Below are 19,709 nucleotides of genomic sequence, written 5' to 3'. Positions count from 1 at the left end.
CCACCCTCCACACCCTTCCTGCTTTGGTTTCCAAATAAAGATGTTTTGAAAAATACCACGGGCTGGCCAAATGGCTCAGTTGGTTAAGAGCTCGCTCAAGAGTGTAAGCTCTGAGCAACAGTGGTTCGATGCCTGGCCCGAGCTGAGCTGCCGCTGAGCTGCTAACAGGTGGCAGAATGGCTCAGCTAAAAAAAAAAAATTAAAACAAACCTTGAAAAATGCCAGCTATATTAGCACTGGACAGGGATTTTACTTGGAGGGTTAGATATTCTTTAGTGGGTGTGACACTGATAGACTTGGGAGGAGATGAACAGGTTTACTCACCATCATCCTCCAATCAGAGTTACATCTATTTAAGGTATATGCACTGAGTCATGCTCTATGCCAGGCAGCATATTAAGTATTTAAAACATTATGACACCCCTTGTCTACATGGAGGTTGTATTCTAACAGATACTATGATATGGTTACAAATGGTTCCCATGTGGGTAGTGCTTACTATGAGATAGCACCTTACCTGATGACTCTTTAGCACAACACTGCAAGGAAATTTTAACATCCTTGTTTTGCAAATGAGGAAACTGAGGCTTAGAGGTTTGTTCAAGGTCATCCAATTGCTATGTAACAGCCAGAATCTGAAACCAGGTCTATTTGATTTCAGAGCCCATGTTCTTCCATTTATATAGTTTAAAAAAACAGTCAACAAAGCAATTTCACCAACAGTGATCTAATCTTCTGTTGTCTAACTCATTTTTTTTTAACTAAAGATAATTATTGTCAGCTTGAGACATTTGCTGGAAAAAAAATCACTGATTAATTGCATCATTTTGGGGATGTGTTCTATTATCAGCTTGCTTTATTTGATGATTTTTTTTTTCATGAACATGTGTGTAGGGATAAAACTTATTTATAGAACACACATTTTAGTTTAATTACAGCAGAAGAATTTAGCTCTTTTAAGGGACTCTGTATTGAATAATTTTAAAGCAAATAAAATAGCTTGTAATGCAAATAATTGCATACTAATTTCCTTGTATAAACACACACTTTCCCAGTTTTCATTTGTTTAAAATGTATAGTTGATAGTAACTCAAGAAAGATGGGGAGAGTCTGTATAGTGTTCTTTTCTTTAGCTATGTAAATAGTCTTAAATGTTTAAAGACACATTAAATTATCATAGTGTCGTCCACAAAAAAGACACTTAGCAAAACAGAGAGCAATATTTAAAATAGAAACAGTGTAGGCAGAAATCAAGGGGCATCAAATCATAACAAGAAACTTAGGGTTCAGGGAAACTCAAGGAAATCTGAAATTGTTTTTTTGTTGGTGAGCCGATCATTATTCCCACTGACATTTATCGAATACCTGCTGTGTGATGGGCACTGCTTAGGTACCAGGGATGCAATAATGTTTCAGAATGAGATCCCTGCTGGTCAGGACCGATGGTCTGGCAGTTAAGTGACCACTGTGATAGTGGGTGAGGCAGCCAACTGGTTTAAAAGCCGAAGCCTCCAAGGATTGGGAAGCCGTGATACATGGACGGAAGGAAGAAAGGAAAATGGTAAAGAACAAGAGAAAAATTACTGGATAACAACGATGAGGAAGAAACTGCGGCACACTGCAGGGAATGAAGGCCACACCCGGGAAGAAAGGACACGGAATATTGGATTGTGTCTCGCAAACGAGTTCAGAACAGCATTTGTATAAGACTTTACATGTTTACAATTTTTCAGACTATTTCCCATGTCTCAAATCAACCTTGATAATAACGGTGCAAAAGGCTTTGTTTTTGTCTTCATTATACGATGAGCACACTGATGCCAGGGCAGTGTATGCTTTTGCCATAAGATCACGGTGTGATTCAGAGCTGGGTTTGAACGTCCGTCTTATGACTCCACATTCCAAGCTATTTCCCTCCTTCTAGTATGATCGCACTCAAGGAGAAGAGGGGAGAGACTAACTCTACAAAGTAGATAGGTACAGATCATCGTGTCGAATCACATGCACTGGCAACGTAAGAAGCATGAGAGGCACATGGCAACACCATTGCAAGATACGCGCTCCCACTACTGTCGAGGGCACCAGATGGATCTGTGGTGAAATGTGCTGTGTGTGTACCCTTCCAACCATAACAAAGCCCAGCGGGAGCTGTCCTTAATGCTTTGCTAGTTTTGTTCTATTGAAACTATGGATGAACACCGTGTTGTATTGGTGCCTCACTCAGATCCAGCCCTTAAAACTAAATAGTGGCAGAGTGATTCTTTGTGCAATAATCAATATGAGCATGACTTTATCAAGGACTCAGAGCTCAGTGGAAAAGAAAATGTAGGTGTAAAAGGTTGATCTCTATATATTATAAGATGGATTTGACATTGAAAATGTTCCTGGGAATGAGAAGACTGGATGTTTGAGTCTAATGCAATGACAACAGAGCAGATAGCTGACCATATTTATTTTGTAAAGAACTAAATATTTTATTTGAATTAAAGTTTAGATTTAGTTTGTTCCAAGAAAGTTTTATAATGTTGATGAAACTTGTATTTTCATTCTCAAGGTCAAATAAATCTGTGCCTCTGAGTGTAAGTGGAGTAAAGACAGGGGAATTGCTTTATATGAGAAAACTTGCATCAAATGAGAACACTGGAAATCAGAAAGATACAATCGTTTTAGAGTTTTTCCCAGAGGTCAGAGAGTTTCCAGCTCATAGGGACCTTACCCTCTGCCTCCCACGATTGATAATCTCAGTTTTGAGTTTGTAATGAGAGGTTGTTTTACATATATATATGCTTTACATATGCAACCCTGGGGATGCTTAAGTTATGGGTTTACTAGCCCTAGTAAAGAATCTAGGCTAGGGATCTGAGAAAGCTAAAGTAAAGTAGTCCCCTTATCCGTGGGGGATATGTCCCAAGCCCACCAGTGGGTTCCTGAAACTGTGGATAGTACTGAATGCCATATATAGATATACTATGCTTTTTCCTATCATACATACCTGTGATAAAGTTTAATTTATAAACCAGGCACAGTAAGAGATTAACAACAATAACTAAGTTGAGAACTTTCACCTTTTTACTAAAAGAAGCACTTGACAGCGTCTTGGTGGCACATCCGACTTGCTAGCATCACTACTCTTAAGCTTAGGGGTCATTATGAAGTAAAATAAAGGTTACTGGCACACAAGCACTGTGATAGCTCAAGAGTCGATCTGATAACTGAGGTGGCTCCTAAGTGACTAACAGGCGGGGAGTGTACACAGCATGGAGACGCTGGGCAAAGAAAGGGATGAGTCACATCCTGGGGAAGAGGGAGCGGACAGCTCGAGATTTCATCTTGTTACTCAGAAGGGCACGCGACTTAAAACTTATGAATTGTTTTTTTTATGGAATTTTTCATTTAATAGTTTCAGACCACGGTTGATTGCAGGTAACTAAAACCGCAGGAAATGAGATTATGAGGAGGGACTACTGTATCCTATACTGTAATTGTTCTCTGGACTCTTTCCTAGGGTCTTATACCAAAGGTAAGAAAATTGACCTAGCATATAGTCATTGAACGATAGGTCTCTTTGGAATGAAGGTGTAAATGTAGCATTGTTCAAGTCTAGAAATCTCTTAAGGAAAGCATTGAAGAAAGTATGGAGAAAAACTGACTTGGAGTACTGTCTTCACAAAATCTCTTGTGGTAATCGCTTTAAGGCTAAAATCTGTAGGTTAAGACCAACTCTTGGAAATGATCTGAGTAGATCGAACCTGACCATGAGTACTACATATGCTGAAAATACAAGTGCTTGAACAATGGGACCCCCTTGAGAAAACACTACTTTATCTTTTGAACCAATTATTATATTTAAGCCACATTATGATCTAAGACATGATGCATCTATTACTCTTTATTTTTTATATGAAAGAAGCAAATTGAAACTAGTAATAGTGACTCCTATTTTTAAACCATAAGGGATACAGCATGGCAGTAGAAAACCAGCTCCATTTTCTGTACCTTTTATTTTCCCCTACCGTTTTTTTTTTGGCAAAAATGATGAGCAGAGAAACTCAACTTTCAAGTCTTGATGGCTCACAATCTTAAATCCGTCCATTTTTTCCCATTTTCCTGTTACCATCCCAGTTCACCAATCTTCTATTTAGTTGCTCTGATCACACCCTTACTTTTCTACAGGTCATATTTCACAAAACAGCCAAAATTATATTTTTATAATGTACATCAGATCATGTCACCTGCTAATGGCTATCAGTTACACGTAGAATAAAATGCACAGTCCTTCCTAGAACCCCCCGGGGATCTGGCTTTCTATACCTGTCAACGTCATCTGTTTGCATCCTGGTCCCTTCTGCCCGCTCTGGGCTCCGGTTAACTGAGTTCTTAACTGACTAGCTCACCCTGACAGGTGGTCTTGGTCTTAATATTTCCTCTTCCTGGATTGCTTTTCCACAGATCTTCACAGCAGCACCTTCTCCTTGTTGTTAGTGATGCCTCTTAAAAATCCCCTTCATAAAGAGGCCTTTCCTGATCATCTGGTCCAAGGAAGTTCCCAGTCCCTCACTATCATATCACTCTGCTTTGTTTTCATTGTTTCTTTTATGGAACAAATATTTATTGAGCACCTATTTTGCTTTGCGGCCAGAAATATGGTTAAGTTCTTACCCTCAGTGGAGCTGTCATTCCGGTGATGGGGAATAGTCAATAATTGTCCCTCCTGGGCACCTCCATCCCCATCCCATGCAATAGATAGAGTGGAAGGTTTGTGAAAGCAGTGACGTTGCTTTCTATCTGCTGGAATTGGTAAAGAGAACTTTCAGAGAGCCCGCTCTCTCTCACACGTTTACTACTCACTTCTGTAAAGTGACCTCCAGAACTGGAGAGGTGGCAAGTTACAGCATAAAGAACAAGCCCATACACCTGAAACTAATAAAAAAATACATAAATAAAATAAAATAAATGAAAAGAACAAGGCCACGGTGGTGTAGTCCTCTAAAATTTACTATGCGCCTTCCTGAGCAAGTCACAGTATCTACCTTTTGCATTAGTTTCTCATTTGTAAAATGAGATAGTCCTCTCCATTTTCACAGAATTCTTGAATGAATGAATTATGAAATTACTTGATAAACAGAGTACAATTCAAATGGCCCACTTAGGTGAGTATTGAAGGTTGTCTGCAGGGGTCTGGAAATCTGCTGGAATTTCCACATCTGCTCCTGAGGGAGCTTCCCAAATTTGCGCCTGTTTTCTTGTCCTTTGGATAGACAACACTGAATAATATTTAGCTTGTCTCTGATGTCCATATTTTACTTTGGTTTTATCCTAACAGCATTCATTTTCTGTTTTTCTACAGTACTTTGGAAGTTTGCTTGTCATTTTCTGTGTAGAGCTGGCTTGTGGTGTTTGGACATATGAGCAGGAAATTATGGTGAGTTCACAATGGAATATAATCATGATATGAAACAATATCCAGTTCAGCCTCATAAATTAGACACTTTGGAGTAATGTAGGCACATGATTATTAATTGAAATGCTTATGCTATGTGATAACAGTGTATGGTCCCAATACTTCTGAAAAAAAAACAAACATTTTCTTTTTCGTATCTAAAGCATACGTATAGTTCCAAGCCATAATTTGTAATATTTTCTTTGACGTACTACAGTATATGTCTTTAATTCCATAGATTGCTTAAACATGGATATTATAGACTAAAAATAATATATGTTCTAAAATAATTTTACCAACTTCTGAGGGTATAATACGAAAGATTCACATTTGCAACAAGATTTGAGAAAGGTTGGAAATCTGCATGCAAGTCTTCTAAAAAGCCGAACGCCTGTGACTACTAAGTATGCACCTGCTGTTTGCAGCAAACTGCACCACCTTCCTCTTTAAGAAATGTATCTGAAGGGTTGCTGCGTGTTTACCGGAGTCTAGAAACACCCACAGTTTGACATTTGGCTACATGAAAACAGTTCTTCAGCTTTTGTTGTCTTTTATTTTAGCAATTGCAACCATTGGAACAACTTGTATAGTTATGTTAGAATGGATGAGGATAAGAGTTTCTCAATCTTAAGATTGTAGCAGCTGTGTGCTGTGTTTGGTTTGCCATCTGCACATCACCCTTGCTTGCATTAGGCATTATTACTTATTTAACGTGTGTTCATTCCATTGGTGAAAATTGGTGCGTTTATGTCACCCTGACGTCGGGCACCTTTGCATGTCTGTGACTGCTGGCTGTTTTCACGATGGCAGGCCAGATTTCCTGCTGTGAGCATCGTAGAGTAATTCTGCTTCAGGAAGGGGATGCTTTTCAACCTATAGTCCTTGGATTGCCTACAGCAGGAGTCACATTCTTCAAAATGTGCTTGATAGGGCTCTAGGCCAGACCTGTTAAATCACAACAGAGGGAAAGGCAGAGCAAGGAGGTGCAGGACTGGACATTTGTGACAAGTTCCCCAGGTGGTTCTTCTATTTTTTAGAATTTAAATGCTCTTAAGAAGAGAGGGAGATTATTTTGTATTTGTTTCTGAGAGGCATTTCAGCAGCTGTCTAAGAAAATTGAAGTTGTTTACAATGCTGACGCAGTTATTGAAGATTTGATGGTGAATCTGCTACTGTACTATGACACTGTTGTGAATACTGAGCAGTTAATTGCAGACTAGTGGGCACTCTATATACTCCAGTTTATGCGTAAACAGTGCTGTGGCACCGCCACGCATCTGAACCCCAGTGAAAAGCCCTCTGAGCATTGCCCCAGGAGTATGCTTCCAGGGGGTGACACCTCTCAGTAAGGAGAGAGAATTTATAGTTATCTATTTCTCTATTAAAAGTTGAAAATCAGGGCAGGGTCTAACTAATTTAATATAAATTTAAGACCTTTCTTGAAAACTAAACCTTCTATTAAAATAAGAGTGCTCTTGCTGTCTTTGAGAATCATATTTTTTCTCCACGCCCTAGAAACTTTGTATATTTAGAGGAGTGAAAAAAATAGTTGTTTCCAGGTACTCAACTTCTGTTTTATTTGTAAAGAAATGGTATTTTTAAATTTTTTCTGTTTCTTAAAAATACATGTTCTCTCCTTGACATTCAAGCAATAGATAGTAAATCATATAATTAATTCTCGATCCCCTCACCTCAGCTTTGGGTTGTATTCTTTTTGATAATTAAAAGGTTTTTTTTAGAAATGAGTTTACTATCTGTGGATTTTTAAAATGGTTTGTATGGCATTTAAGCCCTACTAATATTTGATAAACCTCTTAAGTTAAAACAAGTTCGAAATGAATTAATTTAAGATGTTGGAATGGAAATGTTTTGACTCTGATTCTGAGAAACTTGAGGTAATTGAGAGGACTTCATCCTTGTTAAGATACTTTTTTCTCTTCTGTTAAGGAGCCATCTACAAACACCTTCTCAGTATCACAGTGGTGCTAGAGGGGTGCTTATCGCCGTTCCCATTGAGGGCATGCATCACCCTTGTGTTTATGGAAATCTTTTGCATTTAGTCACCAGGATAGAGCAAGGGCTGTTGAAAAGTAAAATGTGGAAAGTAATCCATTTGAAAAAAGTTTGTGAGGGTTTCTTATTTAGTTATTTTTTTAATGGCTTTTGCACTAACAGCAGTGTGAGTGAAAAGTGCCGTTAAAGTTTATTAGCTGCCAAATTTTGCAGACCCAGCCTTTGCATAGAATGGGCTTTGTGCTCAAGCTGTTCCATGCCAGAAGCCAATAAATGTGTGTTTTCCTTTATGGCCAGGTCACAGTATTTTGTGCCAAATCTTCAGCGATCCTCTCTGTTTCTTGCCACATTTGGTCTTGGATCGATTGTGGTCACAAGGGGGAAACAACTTGTATTTATTTTGGAAAATAAAATGAAAAATAAGACTGTCCTAATAACCAAATCAAGAGATTTGACATCAGACAGTCCGTTTCCCTGTTATTTCTGTTGTTTATATGTAGTCAACTCCTATTTATTACTTCTCTAAAAAAAAAAAAATCTGTCAATGATATTGTTTCAGATCATAAATATCCAGAGAATTTATTTCACTTCCATTTGTTTTATGCTCGAAAGGTTATGAGATAATAATAATTTAAAGTGAGTCGCTTGAACTTTGGTTAGTTTTTTGAACTTTGTTGAAACTACATAAACACGAAGTCTACCAAGTCAGCCCATTATTTAGGGAACAAAGTTGTGTGCCCATGTACTGGGGGTGTTTTCTTTTGTATTGTGCATTTCCAAGTAATGAAAATTAGCAAAGAAAAAAAATGAAGAATTTCTGTGGTCAGGAATTTTTAAACTATTCCTGTTGCTATTACTGTGTTTTAAAGTAAGATTTCCAAATAATCCAATTCTTGAGTTAGGGTCAAGCTTGTTTGTTGAAGCCTGGTCCATGTTTCCCCATACATCAGATGTGGGTGTCTGTTCAGTGGTGAGCCCAGGGCTTGCTGCCTCATTGTCTCCTGTGGCGCTGTAGATAAAACATGGAGTGATGTCCTGACTAGATGGGCTGGCCAGCTGTTGTGCCGTGTAGGTGAAGCTCTGACGTGATTAAACTCCTGTTAAGGGACATGCTGCTAGGTGACTTGAGAATAGAAACCAAAAAAAATGCGGGAACTAATGTTTCCAGAATTCCTGCATGCCTCTGAAATCCAAATTTTGAAAAGGTGTTTACAAACTTATTCTAGAGTGAGGCTTGACTTGAGCTGAACTTTTTCTCTTCTTAATTCTTCTCCCTTTATTTTAGTACCATAGTCTGCAGTCACTTCAAAGAACAACTTTATGATGGCAAAGCAAAGGTCATTTCTCAGCAGCCATCATTCATTATGAGGCGCTTCTGGTGTATCTGTAGGATATATAGTTTACTTGTTTTCTGGTTTCCTTGAACTTGATATTGGCATTAAATGATTTTGCATTATGTTGCTTAACGTGAAGTACCTTGGTATTTAGTACAAAAACCTACATGTGGAGATTGTTCATTAAGTATTTAGTAACTCTGAGTTAACTTAGGCCACAAACAAATAGAAATGTAAAATAGTGTTTGTCAATTGCAATACATTCCAAGTATGTGTACAAGACCATGAGTGATTTAGTTTATGGATTTGTGAATGTAGGTATGTCTGAGTGTTTGTTGTCTTTGTGTGTTACAGTTGTTGATATTTTGCTTTTTATCTCCAGGTTCCAGTACAGTGGTCAGACATGATCACCTTGAAAGCCAGAATGACAAATTATGGCTTACCTAGATACCGATGGCTTACTCATGCTTGGAATTTTTTTCAGAGAGAGGTAAATGCTACAATTTATGAGGTAGAGGGTATGAAATAAATGGCACTCTTTTAAAACAAATGTTCAAAGCTTTGGCTCTGGTCACTTTCTCTGTGCTGAAAAGCTAAGCCTGTGATTCAGTTACCACTGGAATAATTCTTTGCTGAGAAAGCCCTTCAGGAACTCCAGGCTCTGCTTTTCTCGCCACGTACACCACCATTGACTCTTCATTACACACACTTCACATGTGTTTTAAAATTTCATAAAATCCTTTTTACTAAACTGTTGTCACGTTTCCTTTTTCTGAGCGTTGCTCAATAAATATCCAAGTGCTATTTGAATAGATACTTTTTCATGTCTTACCTGTATTTTAAGCATTATTTAAAATTTTTAAGTGATCATTCTCATTTGAGAATTAGGAGTCAGTACATCATGAAAGACATGAACTTGCTAGTCAAAAAGACCTTGGTTCAAATCCTGACTCTGCTGCTTACTGTTTTATCAGCTTTTATAATTTACTTAACTTCCTTAAACCTCAGTCTCCTCACCTGTAAAATGGGGATAATGAAATACCCACCTTGTTGAGTTCTTGAGAAGACTAAATGAGATACGTGTGATCTCATTTAACCTGCGGTTATAAACAGAAACATTACAAAGTATAGGTGGTGTTAGCTTTTCTTACCTAACTGCCACATAGCACTGCACCCAATCATCTCAAATGGGGACTATATTTAGGTGTTTAAAATCTAAATTGGAAGGGAAGGTAGTCACTGATCTTGCTTCAAACCAAGCTTTTCTCCCCAGCAGTTTCCTTGTGATTGGAGTGACATTTTCATATGACCAAATATATCCGTTTCCTCTCATTTTATTTCGAGCTGGGTCATGAAGCATTTGAGAATCGGTGTCTTGCACGATGGACATCCAGTTCTCTGCTCAGTTCCTCTGTCCTGGATATTGGCCACAGTTCAAGTCCAGGATAATCTCCAAATCTGGCCCTTTGTGTTAAGAGCTGTTGAGATGGTGAAAATTATCATTGCCACACAGATTTCCTGTTTATTTAAATGCTTCCTGACTTTGTTTGTTTACTGTTCATTTGTATTAAAAACAACACGCAGGGAAAATAAGTAAAACATTAGGAAATTTATAGAATGCTGTGTTCAGCTATGGCTCTGGGTAGAAGCTGCTTACAGCTCTTTATTTTCTGGGATTTGTGTTGTACACCATGACAATCCAGGTTAAAAAACAAAGCACTTTTTTTTTTTTCTAATGGTAGGACAAGGAGCTTCACCTTGATACACAATACAAGCCCTGCAAATGAGAGCACATGTATTTTCAGATTCGCGACACAAGTTCCCTCCTCTCTGTCATAGGCCTATTTCACCCTAGAAGAGGTTGTGAAGATCTCTGACCATCCCAAAAGAGTACTTAAAAGCCCGTTGTATTGGTTTGCTACGGCTGTGGTCATAATAAAGTACCACAGACTGGATGGATTAAACAACAGAAATTTATTTTCTCAGAGTTCTGGAGGCTGGAAGTCTGAGATCAAGGTTTGTAGAGTTGGTTTCTTTGGAGGCCTCTCCCTGTGTCTCTACACCATTGGCTTCCCTCTGTATGTGTCTGTGTTTAAATTTCCTCTCCCTATAAGGATATCAGCCATATGGGACTAGGGCCCACCCTTAATTTAATTACCTCTGTAAAGACCCTGTCTTTAAATCTGTCTACATTTTGGGGATCAGAATATCAACATGAATTTTGGGTCACAATACAATTCAGCCATAACACTCTTCCAAAAGAAGTGGTACAGCTAAAGTGACATTGTCAAGCCCCAGTTTTCCTGACTCCTCATTCAGTGTGGTTCTGTCCATGTCCCTCAACTTGGTGGACTGTCATTTAAACCCTAGTGATGTTTATTTAAGACCTTTAAAAAAACTTGCCTTTAAAAATGTGCTTATTTGTTTTTTCTTAAGATTTTATTGGGGAATTGGGGGAGGGAACAGTTTTGGAGAATTGGGGGAGGGGAACAAAGGTGCTGTCCTTTTGTTCTTCAGTCTGGTTGTGGAGGATATCGCTTCACTGGCCCATGTTGGTATTGTAATCATTGCACTCTTCCCGGCTGAGGTGGATTGGTTGCCTGCCTCTGGATGGCCACTCACGGCAGCTCTTGGCCCCTCACACTAGCTGCCAGCCACTCATGGTAGCTTACGGTAGCCCACTGTAGCAGGGGCTGCAGCCTACGCTGTCACCGGTGACTCACGGCATCCCAGCTCCAGGTCAAGCTGTTGTTCACCATCTTAACTATAGAGGGCGCAGCATCACTGGCCCATGTGGGATCCGAACCAGCTGTCCTGCTGCTCAGAGCTTGTGCTCCTGAGCCAACTCTTAGCCAATGAGCCACTCGGCCAGCCCTGCTTATTTATTTTAACATAATGGTTGGAGTATAGGCTTTGGAATAAATAGGCTCTGTGATCTGGGCCAGTTACTTGACCTGTCAGAGCCTCAGTTTCTTTCTAGGTAAAATTGTGGTGGCATTTTCTGAGTTTGACACCATGTTAGCAAGAGTGGCCCAATCTCGATGCAATTTTAAAGGGGGCAAAAAAACTACAAGAAGGTGTAGCCCACAGTCACATGTAGCTTAATCATGGGTTTGCTTAAGGGAGTTTTCAGGAAAAGTTTCAATTCAGTATCTTCTGTTGATGAAGAAAAACAACTATGAAAAAAGGAAAAAAATATCTCAGTGACTTATTAAAATTGAAAAAATGCTTGGCACTGAACGTGCTATGCTTAGGTTATTTGGAAAAGTCATTTCTGTGGGGCACCTCAAGGCCCGATAAATGGGCTGTTCTATTGTGGGTGGGGTTAGAGTGTTCCAAGAACTGTTCTGTCATCAACATAGAAAAACACATAGCCTTAGGAAATGAGAAAAGTTGGTTTTCTCTGGGTGTAAGAATTTTAAAAGACTGGCTTGGAAATATAGTAGTTCATGGTTTTTAGAAAGTAAAATCTTTTACTACATATATTTTTTTTATGGATACTGAATAAAATATGTGATGTCAAGTTATGTTTGACTTAATTTGTGGTGTTTATAGTATAGTCATGGCTTTTAGAACATGTTTATAAAAGGAAAATACTAAAAATATTTTTAAGGTTTCTTGGAAATTTTTAGTATTACTCATAGTGTTCAGTAATTCATCATTTAGGGTAGTCTTAAGGTGATTTTTTTTTCTTTTTTAAAACTAGATATTTAGGCACATGGAAAAATGCAAATTCATTTTTAGTATTTTCCTTGTTTCATTTTACATGAGAAGTTCAGAATTCTTTAAGGTGGATTTTTGTTGAATTTTAAAAGGGTGGATTGTGATATTTTATGATACAGTGTTAGTCCTGGGCACACATTGATCTGCTACGCTGCATAATTTGCAGAGCCAGTCACTCTGGGCAGAATTCTCAGTGACTTCCCATAGTCCTTGTTTTTCTCTGTATGGAAGACTCACACCCCGTCTACCCAAGGGCAGGAAATTCTCATAGTTAATTATTCTGAACGTAATTTACAAGGTTTAGTGAATCAAAACCTTGGCCAGAGAAAAGTTTTGCTAATCTTTGGTGGAGACAAAAAGAAAAAAGACAGAATTGGTTTTCTTAAAATCTAACTTTATGAAAGCTAAAGGAACTTCATTTTTTCTGAGATTAAGGAGATAGAATGTGACAGTTTATTTCAAGGATCTCATTTGGTTGAATTAAATTTTGTGGGCCAAATCTATGTTTTTAGAAATGTTACTGGTTCATGAATTCACGTCTGGTAATCTTTGTGATGGGGGTTTTTGTCAACAAGTCTTTCTACAGAGATTACATAAACTTTTAATATAATATTTGGATTTGTTAAGCAATTAAACTGGCAACTAGGCATATACATATAGATTAACTACTCTTTAGTGCCCAGAGGCTTAATGATCAATGTAAGATTTCAGCGATTTGTCTTTTTAGTTGTGTATATTAACTCTGTTGCTATCTGACCACTCGTAGAGGATCTCACAGTTGGGGAAGGAGACTCCGTTATGTCTGACCTGCTTTTATCTGTTAGGGGCGTTATTGTTGTTCAGAATTATTCCATTATGGACGCTTTTACTATATTTCTGTTATCAGTATAGAATGTACACATATCATTAGGTGATAACAGAAGTGAATTTAGCTCTGGGTAAAAACAAAATTAAGAAACCTAATGTTTTATCTCCTATAAATTAAGAAAATATTTCTGCAGTTTCTGAGCCTGACCAGTCATTCTTTTGCAGTTCAAGTGCTGTGGAGTGGTGTATTTCACCGACTGGTTGGAAATGACAGAGATGGACTGGCCCCCAGATTCCTGTTGTGTTACAGAATTCCCAGGATGTTCCAAACAGGCCCACCAGGAAGATCTCAGTGACCTTTATCAGGAGGTAAGGCCATGTAATTAACTTACAGATACAAGTTTTCCTAATAATGACTTAAGAATCAACACTTGCCAATGGAATTTTCATTTTCTGTCTAAATATAAAGGCCCTTATACATTTTCTTTGATATGTGGAGAAACAGGATAAAGCAGAAAATCAATATAAAAATCTGAACACTAATCACGTTTTCACAAAGAAAATTGGGCAAGACTAGGTTTTAGAATTCATTGGATTTTAAACTGTGTTGTCTAGAATCAAGTTCTAGTGCCCCTTCCTACGGGTGCTTTGAAAACAGACACAGGCAGAGTGTGTAGCTAACTCTGGATATTAGGAGAGACATAATTTGGAGTTCCTGAGCAGAATATGTATTTTAAGGCCTCCACATAGATTAAAAAAAAAACAATGTAAGGGAAAAAATCGCACTCTCCAGAGAAAATATTGGCCTCTACTCTTCAGTTCCCCCTGCTGGCTACTAATCAGTGATGTTAGTTTTAGTTAGTTGATGTAATGAAATTAGATGCTCACTGGAATTAAAATCAATTGTCACATGCCCAAGAACCTTGCATATTTGTGTTTTCTGGGAGAGTTTATTAGAATCATCAGTTATTCTTTTGTTAGCAGTTTTCCTATTCCTTCATTTTTAGTGGTGATTTTCAAATTTTGTTAGTAGTGGAATCCTTTTTTCAAATTAAAATCTAGAACTGCTAAACCATCAAACATAGTAGCCAAGGGCTACACATGGCTCTTAAATTTAAATTAAATTAAAAGGCAATTTTATTTCCTCAGTTGCACTAACCACATTTTAAGTGCTCAACAGCCTCTCAGGATTAGCTGCTTCTGGGCTGGGCAATGCAGATATAAGACATTTCTATCATTTCAACAGAAAGTTTTATTGCAGTCTAGAATAGAATAGAATAGAATAGAATAGAAATCAGATGGTAAGGAAGGTGCTCAGGCTGAGGATCTGGAATCATTTCTAAGATATATCTCGAATCAGGTACCTGGGTACCACAGAGTACTGCTGAAAACCTCTGGCTTAAAGACACACATGTAATATAACACACACACACACATGCGCGTGCGCGCGCGCGCACACACACACACACACACACACACACACACACAGTATAGCTATAAAGAATGAAACTTTAAAACAAAACACATCAGGATTTGGAATTCCGGTCCAAACGGCGGAGGAGGTAAACACTGTACTTCCTCCTCTCCCGACCACATCAAAATTACAACTCAACTGCATAACAGTCATCATTGAGAAGCCCTGAAGTCTAACTGAATCAAAGTCCTTCAACTAAGGACATACAGAAGAGGCCACCTTGAGGCTGGCAAGAGAGTTGGAGATGTGGAACAGGCTGGTTCCACACCCATGTGTGGGAGTTAAAAACTGGGAGGGATAGCTTGACTGTGGAGGTCTGCCCTAGAAGGAGTGAGGGGTCCCAGCCCCACACCAGGCTCCCCAGCCCAGAGTTCCAGTGCCAGGGAGAGATGTCCCCATAACTTCTGGCTGTGAAAATGAGCAGAGATTGTGGCTGAGAGAGACCCAGGTGTTCCTCTTTAAGGGCCCACACACTGACTTTGTCACTGACAGACTCACTCTCTCTGAGCTCCAACACTTGGGCAGCAGCTCAAAAGGGACCAGTAATATACGGGGAGGAACTGTACTGTCTGCCTTCGGGGAGAGGGGCAGCTTTCTCCCACACAATTGCTGGCAGAAGCCATTGTTCCTTTGTTGAACCCCACCTCCCAACACGCTGCCCCCTTCCAATGTGCAAATGCAGGCAGCCACTGTATCTGAGTCTTCATTAACGAAGCTAATACCTTTCACTCCTCCCTAGTGATTCCCTGAGACTCCCCTCCACCCAACTTGCAGACAAACCCATGCCACTTCCAGTGGCTTTTTTATAAAAATAGCTTGTCTTGGCTCATGCTACAGACTTTCCTAAAATCTCTCAAAGGTTCACAAAGCCAAACAAGCAGCATCTGGCTTTGGCATGTCCCATACCTCTTGCTGAGCAGCCTCAAGCCCAGCATTAGTGTCAGGCAGCCTCGATTCACAGCTTGGCGTCTACCAGGCACCTCCAAACTCAGCACGGTTGGCTGCCATCAGCAGATTGCTTTTGGCTCATGCCAGGTGGCCCTGGACAGGACACAGGCTGCAGTAGAACTTGGCCTTCGGCAAGGCCAGGACACCTGGTGGCTGGCTTCAGATAAAACTAGAGCACCACCCAGCTGCCTCTGCAGACAACACACCCAAAGGGCAGACTGGACAGTACCAGAGCCCCCCACTAAAGCAAATCCTGCTCTGTAGGGTCAGCCCTTGTACTACAGCTCCTCCACTATAGTCACAGCCAGTCCTCACAACCAGTCAGCCCTAGGGTCAGTCCCTCCTACTGATGTGCCAGCAGCAACCAAAGCTCAACTATACCAGGAGGGCACACACAACCCACACAAGGGAAACACCTGGAGCACCCAGCTCAGGTGATTAGGGAGACTGTGCCACTGGGTCCCATAGCATACCTACCACATAAGGCCACTCTACTAAGACCAGAAGACATAGCAGCCCTACCTAGTACATAGAAACAAACACAGGGAGCCAGCCAAAATGGGGAGACAAAGAAACATATCCCAAATAAAAGAACAGAACAAAGCTCCAGAAAAGAACTAAGTGAAATGGAGATAAGCAATCTATCAGACTCAGAGTTCCAAACACTGGTTATAAGGATGCTCAGTGATCCTAGGGAGAACTTCAACAAAGAGATAGGAAACATAAAAATGGAGATAGAAAACATAAAAACGAACCAGTCAGAAATGAAGAATACAATAACTGAAATGAAGAACACACGAGAAGGACTCAGGAGTAGATTAGAGGAAGCAGAGGATCAAATCAGCGATCTATAAGATAAGGTAGCAGAAAACACTCAATCAGAAGAGCAAAAAGAAAAAACACCCAAAAATGAAGATGGTAACAAAGTACCAGGAAGTGAGTGGCTCAAACAATAGATATGTATTGTCTCACAGTTCTGAAGGCTATAGGTCTGAGATGAAGGTGTCAGGAAGGTTGGTTCCTTCTGAGGGTGTGAGGAAGAACCTTTTCTGTGCCTCTCCCTCAGCTTCTGGCGCTTCGCCGGCAATCATGGGTGTCCCTTGGCTCGTAGAAGCATCACCCCAATCTCTGCCTTATCTTCCCATGGCACTCTTCTTGTTTGCATCTGTCTGCAAATTTCCCCTTTTTTATAAGGACACTGGTCATATTGGATCCGGGGTTCACTCTTCTCCAGTATGACTTCATCTTAACTAATTGCATCTGTAACAACCGCCTTTCTAAGTGAGATCAGATGCTGAGCTGCTGGGGATTAGGACCTCCACATATATGCATTTGGAAGGGACACAATTCAGCACATGTAACAAGAATTGTTGAAACAACTGAATAACTCAGGTTGTTTATTTTAAAAGAGAATCACAAGAAATTTAGTCATGCCTCACACTCCTGGGAAGCATTGTGATTTTAAATATGTTTAGTAACATTTTGGCTTTGAATGAAAAGGAATATACAAATTCTGAACAAAGAATTGTTGGGTCAGTGTCTCTGAGTTCCTCAGTGATGATGCTGTATCTCGAATTCTGGGTGAAAGCTGAATATTGGCTGGTGTCTGTAGTAGGATGGCCAGCTGACAAATACAACAGTTAAAGTCCTGTCCGTTCCATAAAACAGAAACAGTGCTTGATATTTCTAAGATAATATTAAATGCAGACATAAATGTATATATTCAAATACATTATAACTCACTAGGTTTAAAAAAATACAGCTGATTACAGTATAGATAAAAGTATAAACATGTAAATTGAAAGCTATCAACTTTCCTAGTGTGAATATAATCCATTTGTTAGTTTTTAGGAGTGGCAAGTCAATATGGGAAGTTATTGGGCTACAACAACATATATAATAATGTCTACCTTCTTTAGTGATTAATACTGATAATGTGATTGTAACCAGTATTGATCATGAGAATGGTAAAACATAGAGTTTACCAGATCTTCCCACAAAGTATTCACTTCAATTTTACTTTGTTGTGTTGAACAGCATTCAGTTAAACATTTAATAAAATTGTCTTCTTGTAGAATGCAATTCATTTTTACTTGTTTGTCTTAGATTATTTCCACACTAATATTTATAATGGGATGCTTTACTCTCAGGATATTGATAATTGCTTGTTCCATGGATTTTAAGATTGGAAGAAGCCACACTGTTGTGCGTGTGCAAATTGATGGCCCAGATTATTTTAAAAGTTTTTACTCATATTTTCATCAAAAGACTTTCAATAGCAAGCTGTCATTGTCAGCTATGAGATGTTTCTCTAGACAGAATTCCAGCAGAGATGGAGGTTTATTATATCAGAGTAATCTGCTTTTGTATTTGTAATTCATAACAGATGCTGATATTGGTACTGTTATAGAGCATACTTATAGGCATAACTGACTTACAAAAGTGGATCACTTAGTAGTTTTATGGCAAAAGTACAATTAAATCCATCATTGAAAATAAGACTTCATTCCACGTTGCACTGGAGAATGTGTTTCCTAATTGCAGTATGCCCAGAGGTCATCCTCCTGGAAGATGAGGGTCTAGAAGAAGGAACAAGTGAGGGACAGCTGGAGGTATTTGGGGTGTTTACTCTGAAGTAGTGAGTATGAATGGGAGACATTTAAGATGTCTTCAACTATTTCAAAGCTCATCATTCAGAATAGGAGCAAGACTTACCCGTTGTTGCTCCAAAGGCCAAAAGTTACAGGAAGGGAATTTTGAATCAATAGAAGGAAGACCTTGCTCATCAAAATCCATCCAATTGTGATACAGGTTCTCTTGTAAAATAGTGAGTGCCTCGCTTCTAAAAATATTAAAGTCAAGGTCAGATAATCATGTCATTGGTGGATAGAATGGGTTTTTAAATTAAGAGTGAATCTGGACTAGATGAACTTTAAGGTCCCTTTTATCTTTCATATTCTGTAAGCTCAGAGATAAGAACTGGCTTTCTTCCTGCAATCTTTCTTCGGTAATCTGAAATCAAGGAAATAAATCATTCTCAACCATCTGGTGGCCTGCATGGTCCCTGACCCAATAATATTTTATGACACATTTGAAACCTGTGAAAAATGACAGAGCAGGAATATAGCAACGATTGCACATTTTAGAAACATTGCCGTTAGAAATATTGCTGGGTCTGGCATACAGCTCCCGCAATATCCATAACGAGCTACATACTTGTATAAAAGTATACATATAAAAATCACAGATGAAAGTATCTTTGACCATCAACTCGGTTCCATTGCATTTTTTTTTTCATTCAAAATGTTTTATGAGTATCTCCTGGGTTCCAGGTACTGTTGTAAATGCTGAGGATACAGTGGAGAGAGAATGTTGCAGACAAAAATCTCTCCTCTTGTGTAAGTTACATTCTAGTTAGGGATACAGCCATTTAACAAGAAAAACACAGCAATAAAAATAATGTCAGGGTCATGCACATTTTGAAGACTCTGAACAGGGCCATGTGCTGGAGAATGCTTTATTGGTTAGGGGAACTACATAGGATAGGATGGGTAAGAATAAGCTCTCTTAGGAGGTGACATTTGAACCGAGACCAATTAATGAGGAGGACGCAGCCACGTGAGGATCTGTTGAGTACTTTTTTAGCCTCTGGAACTGCGAGCCTAAGTCCACCCAGCGGTGGCCTGGGCCAATGATTCCTGACTGCTAACCACCCTGTTCTTTGGGGTTGTTTGTGCAGCCACACTGTCCCAATACCAGGTGTGAGACTGGGCCTCAGCAAAACATCAGACCCAGGGTTTAAGTTGGTAACATGCAGGACTCGGATGTGTCTCTTCCTTCTCTCGTCTGCTGAGTTTTCCGCCTTGTCAGTTAGTAACTGACTTCTGTGTCCAGACTTGATGTGGAGAAGAAAAACAGAAAGAAAGAAGAAGGACAAAGGCTGGTAGACAAAAAGTCTGTGTACAGCAGG

General features: G+C 39.3%; 1 protein-coding gene across 3 annotated transcripts in view; it reads left to right on the top strand.

Moving 5' to 3' along the window:
• Positions 1 to 19,709, top strand: part of TSPAN12 (tetraspanin 12) — a 74,627-nt gene that overhangs the window by 33,727 nt on the left and 21,191 nt on the right. For all 3 annotated transcript variants that reach the window (XM_019668215.1, XM_019668216.1, XM_019668217.1), the window contains 3 exons: positions 5,348 to 5,422; positions 9,170 to 9,277; positions 13,543 to 13,686. In XM_019668215.1, the coding sequence (XP_019523760.1) occupies positions 5,348 to 5,422; positions 9,170 to 9,277; positions 13,543 to 13,686 (327 nt within the window). The remainder of the gene's footprint in view (positions 1 to 5,347; positions 5,423 to 9,169; positions 9,278 to 13,542; positions 13,687 to 19,709) is intronic.

The sequence above is a fragment of the Hipposideros armiger genome, unplaced genomic scaffold (assembly GCF_001890085.2).
Source record: "Hipposideros armiger isolate ML-2016 unplaced genomic scaffold, ASM189008v1 scaffold_521, whole genome shotgun sequence".
In the NCBI taxonomy this organism is placed as follows: domain Eukaryota; kingdom Metazoa; phylum Chordata; class Mammalia; order Chiroptera; family Hipposideridae; genus Hipposideros; species Hipposideros armiger.
The sequence above is the reverse complement of the archived record's forward strand: the minus strand, read 5'-3'. Positions and strand labels throughout refer to the sequence as shown.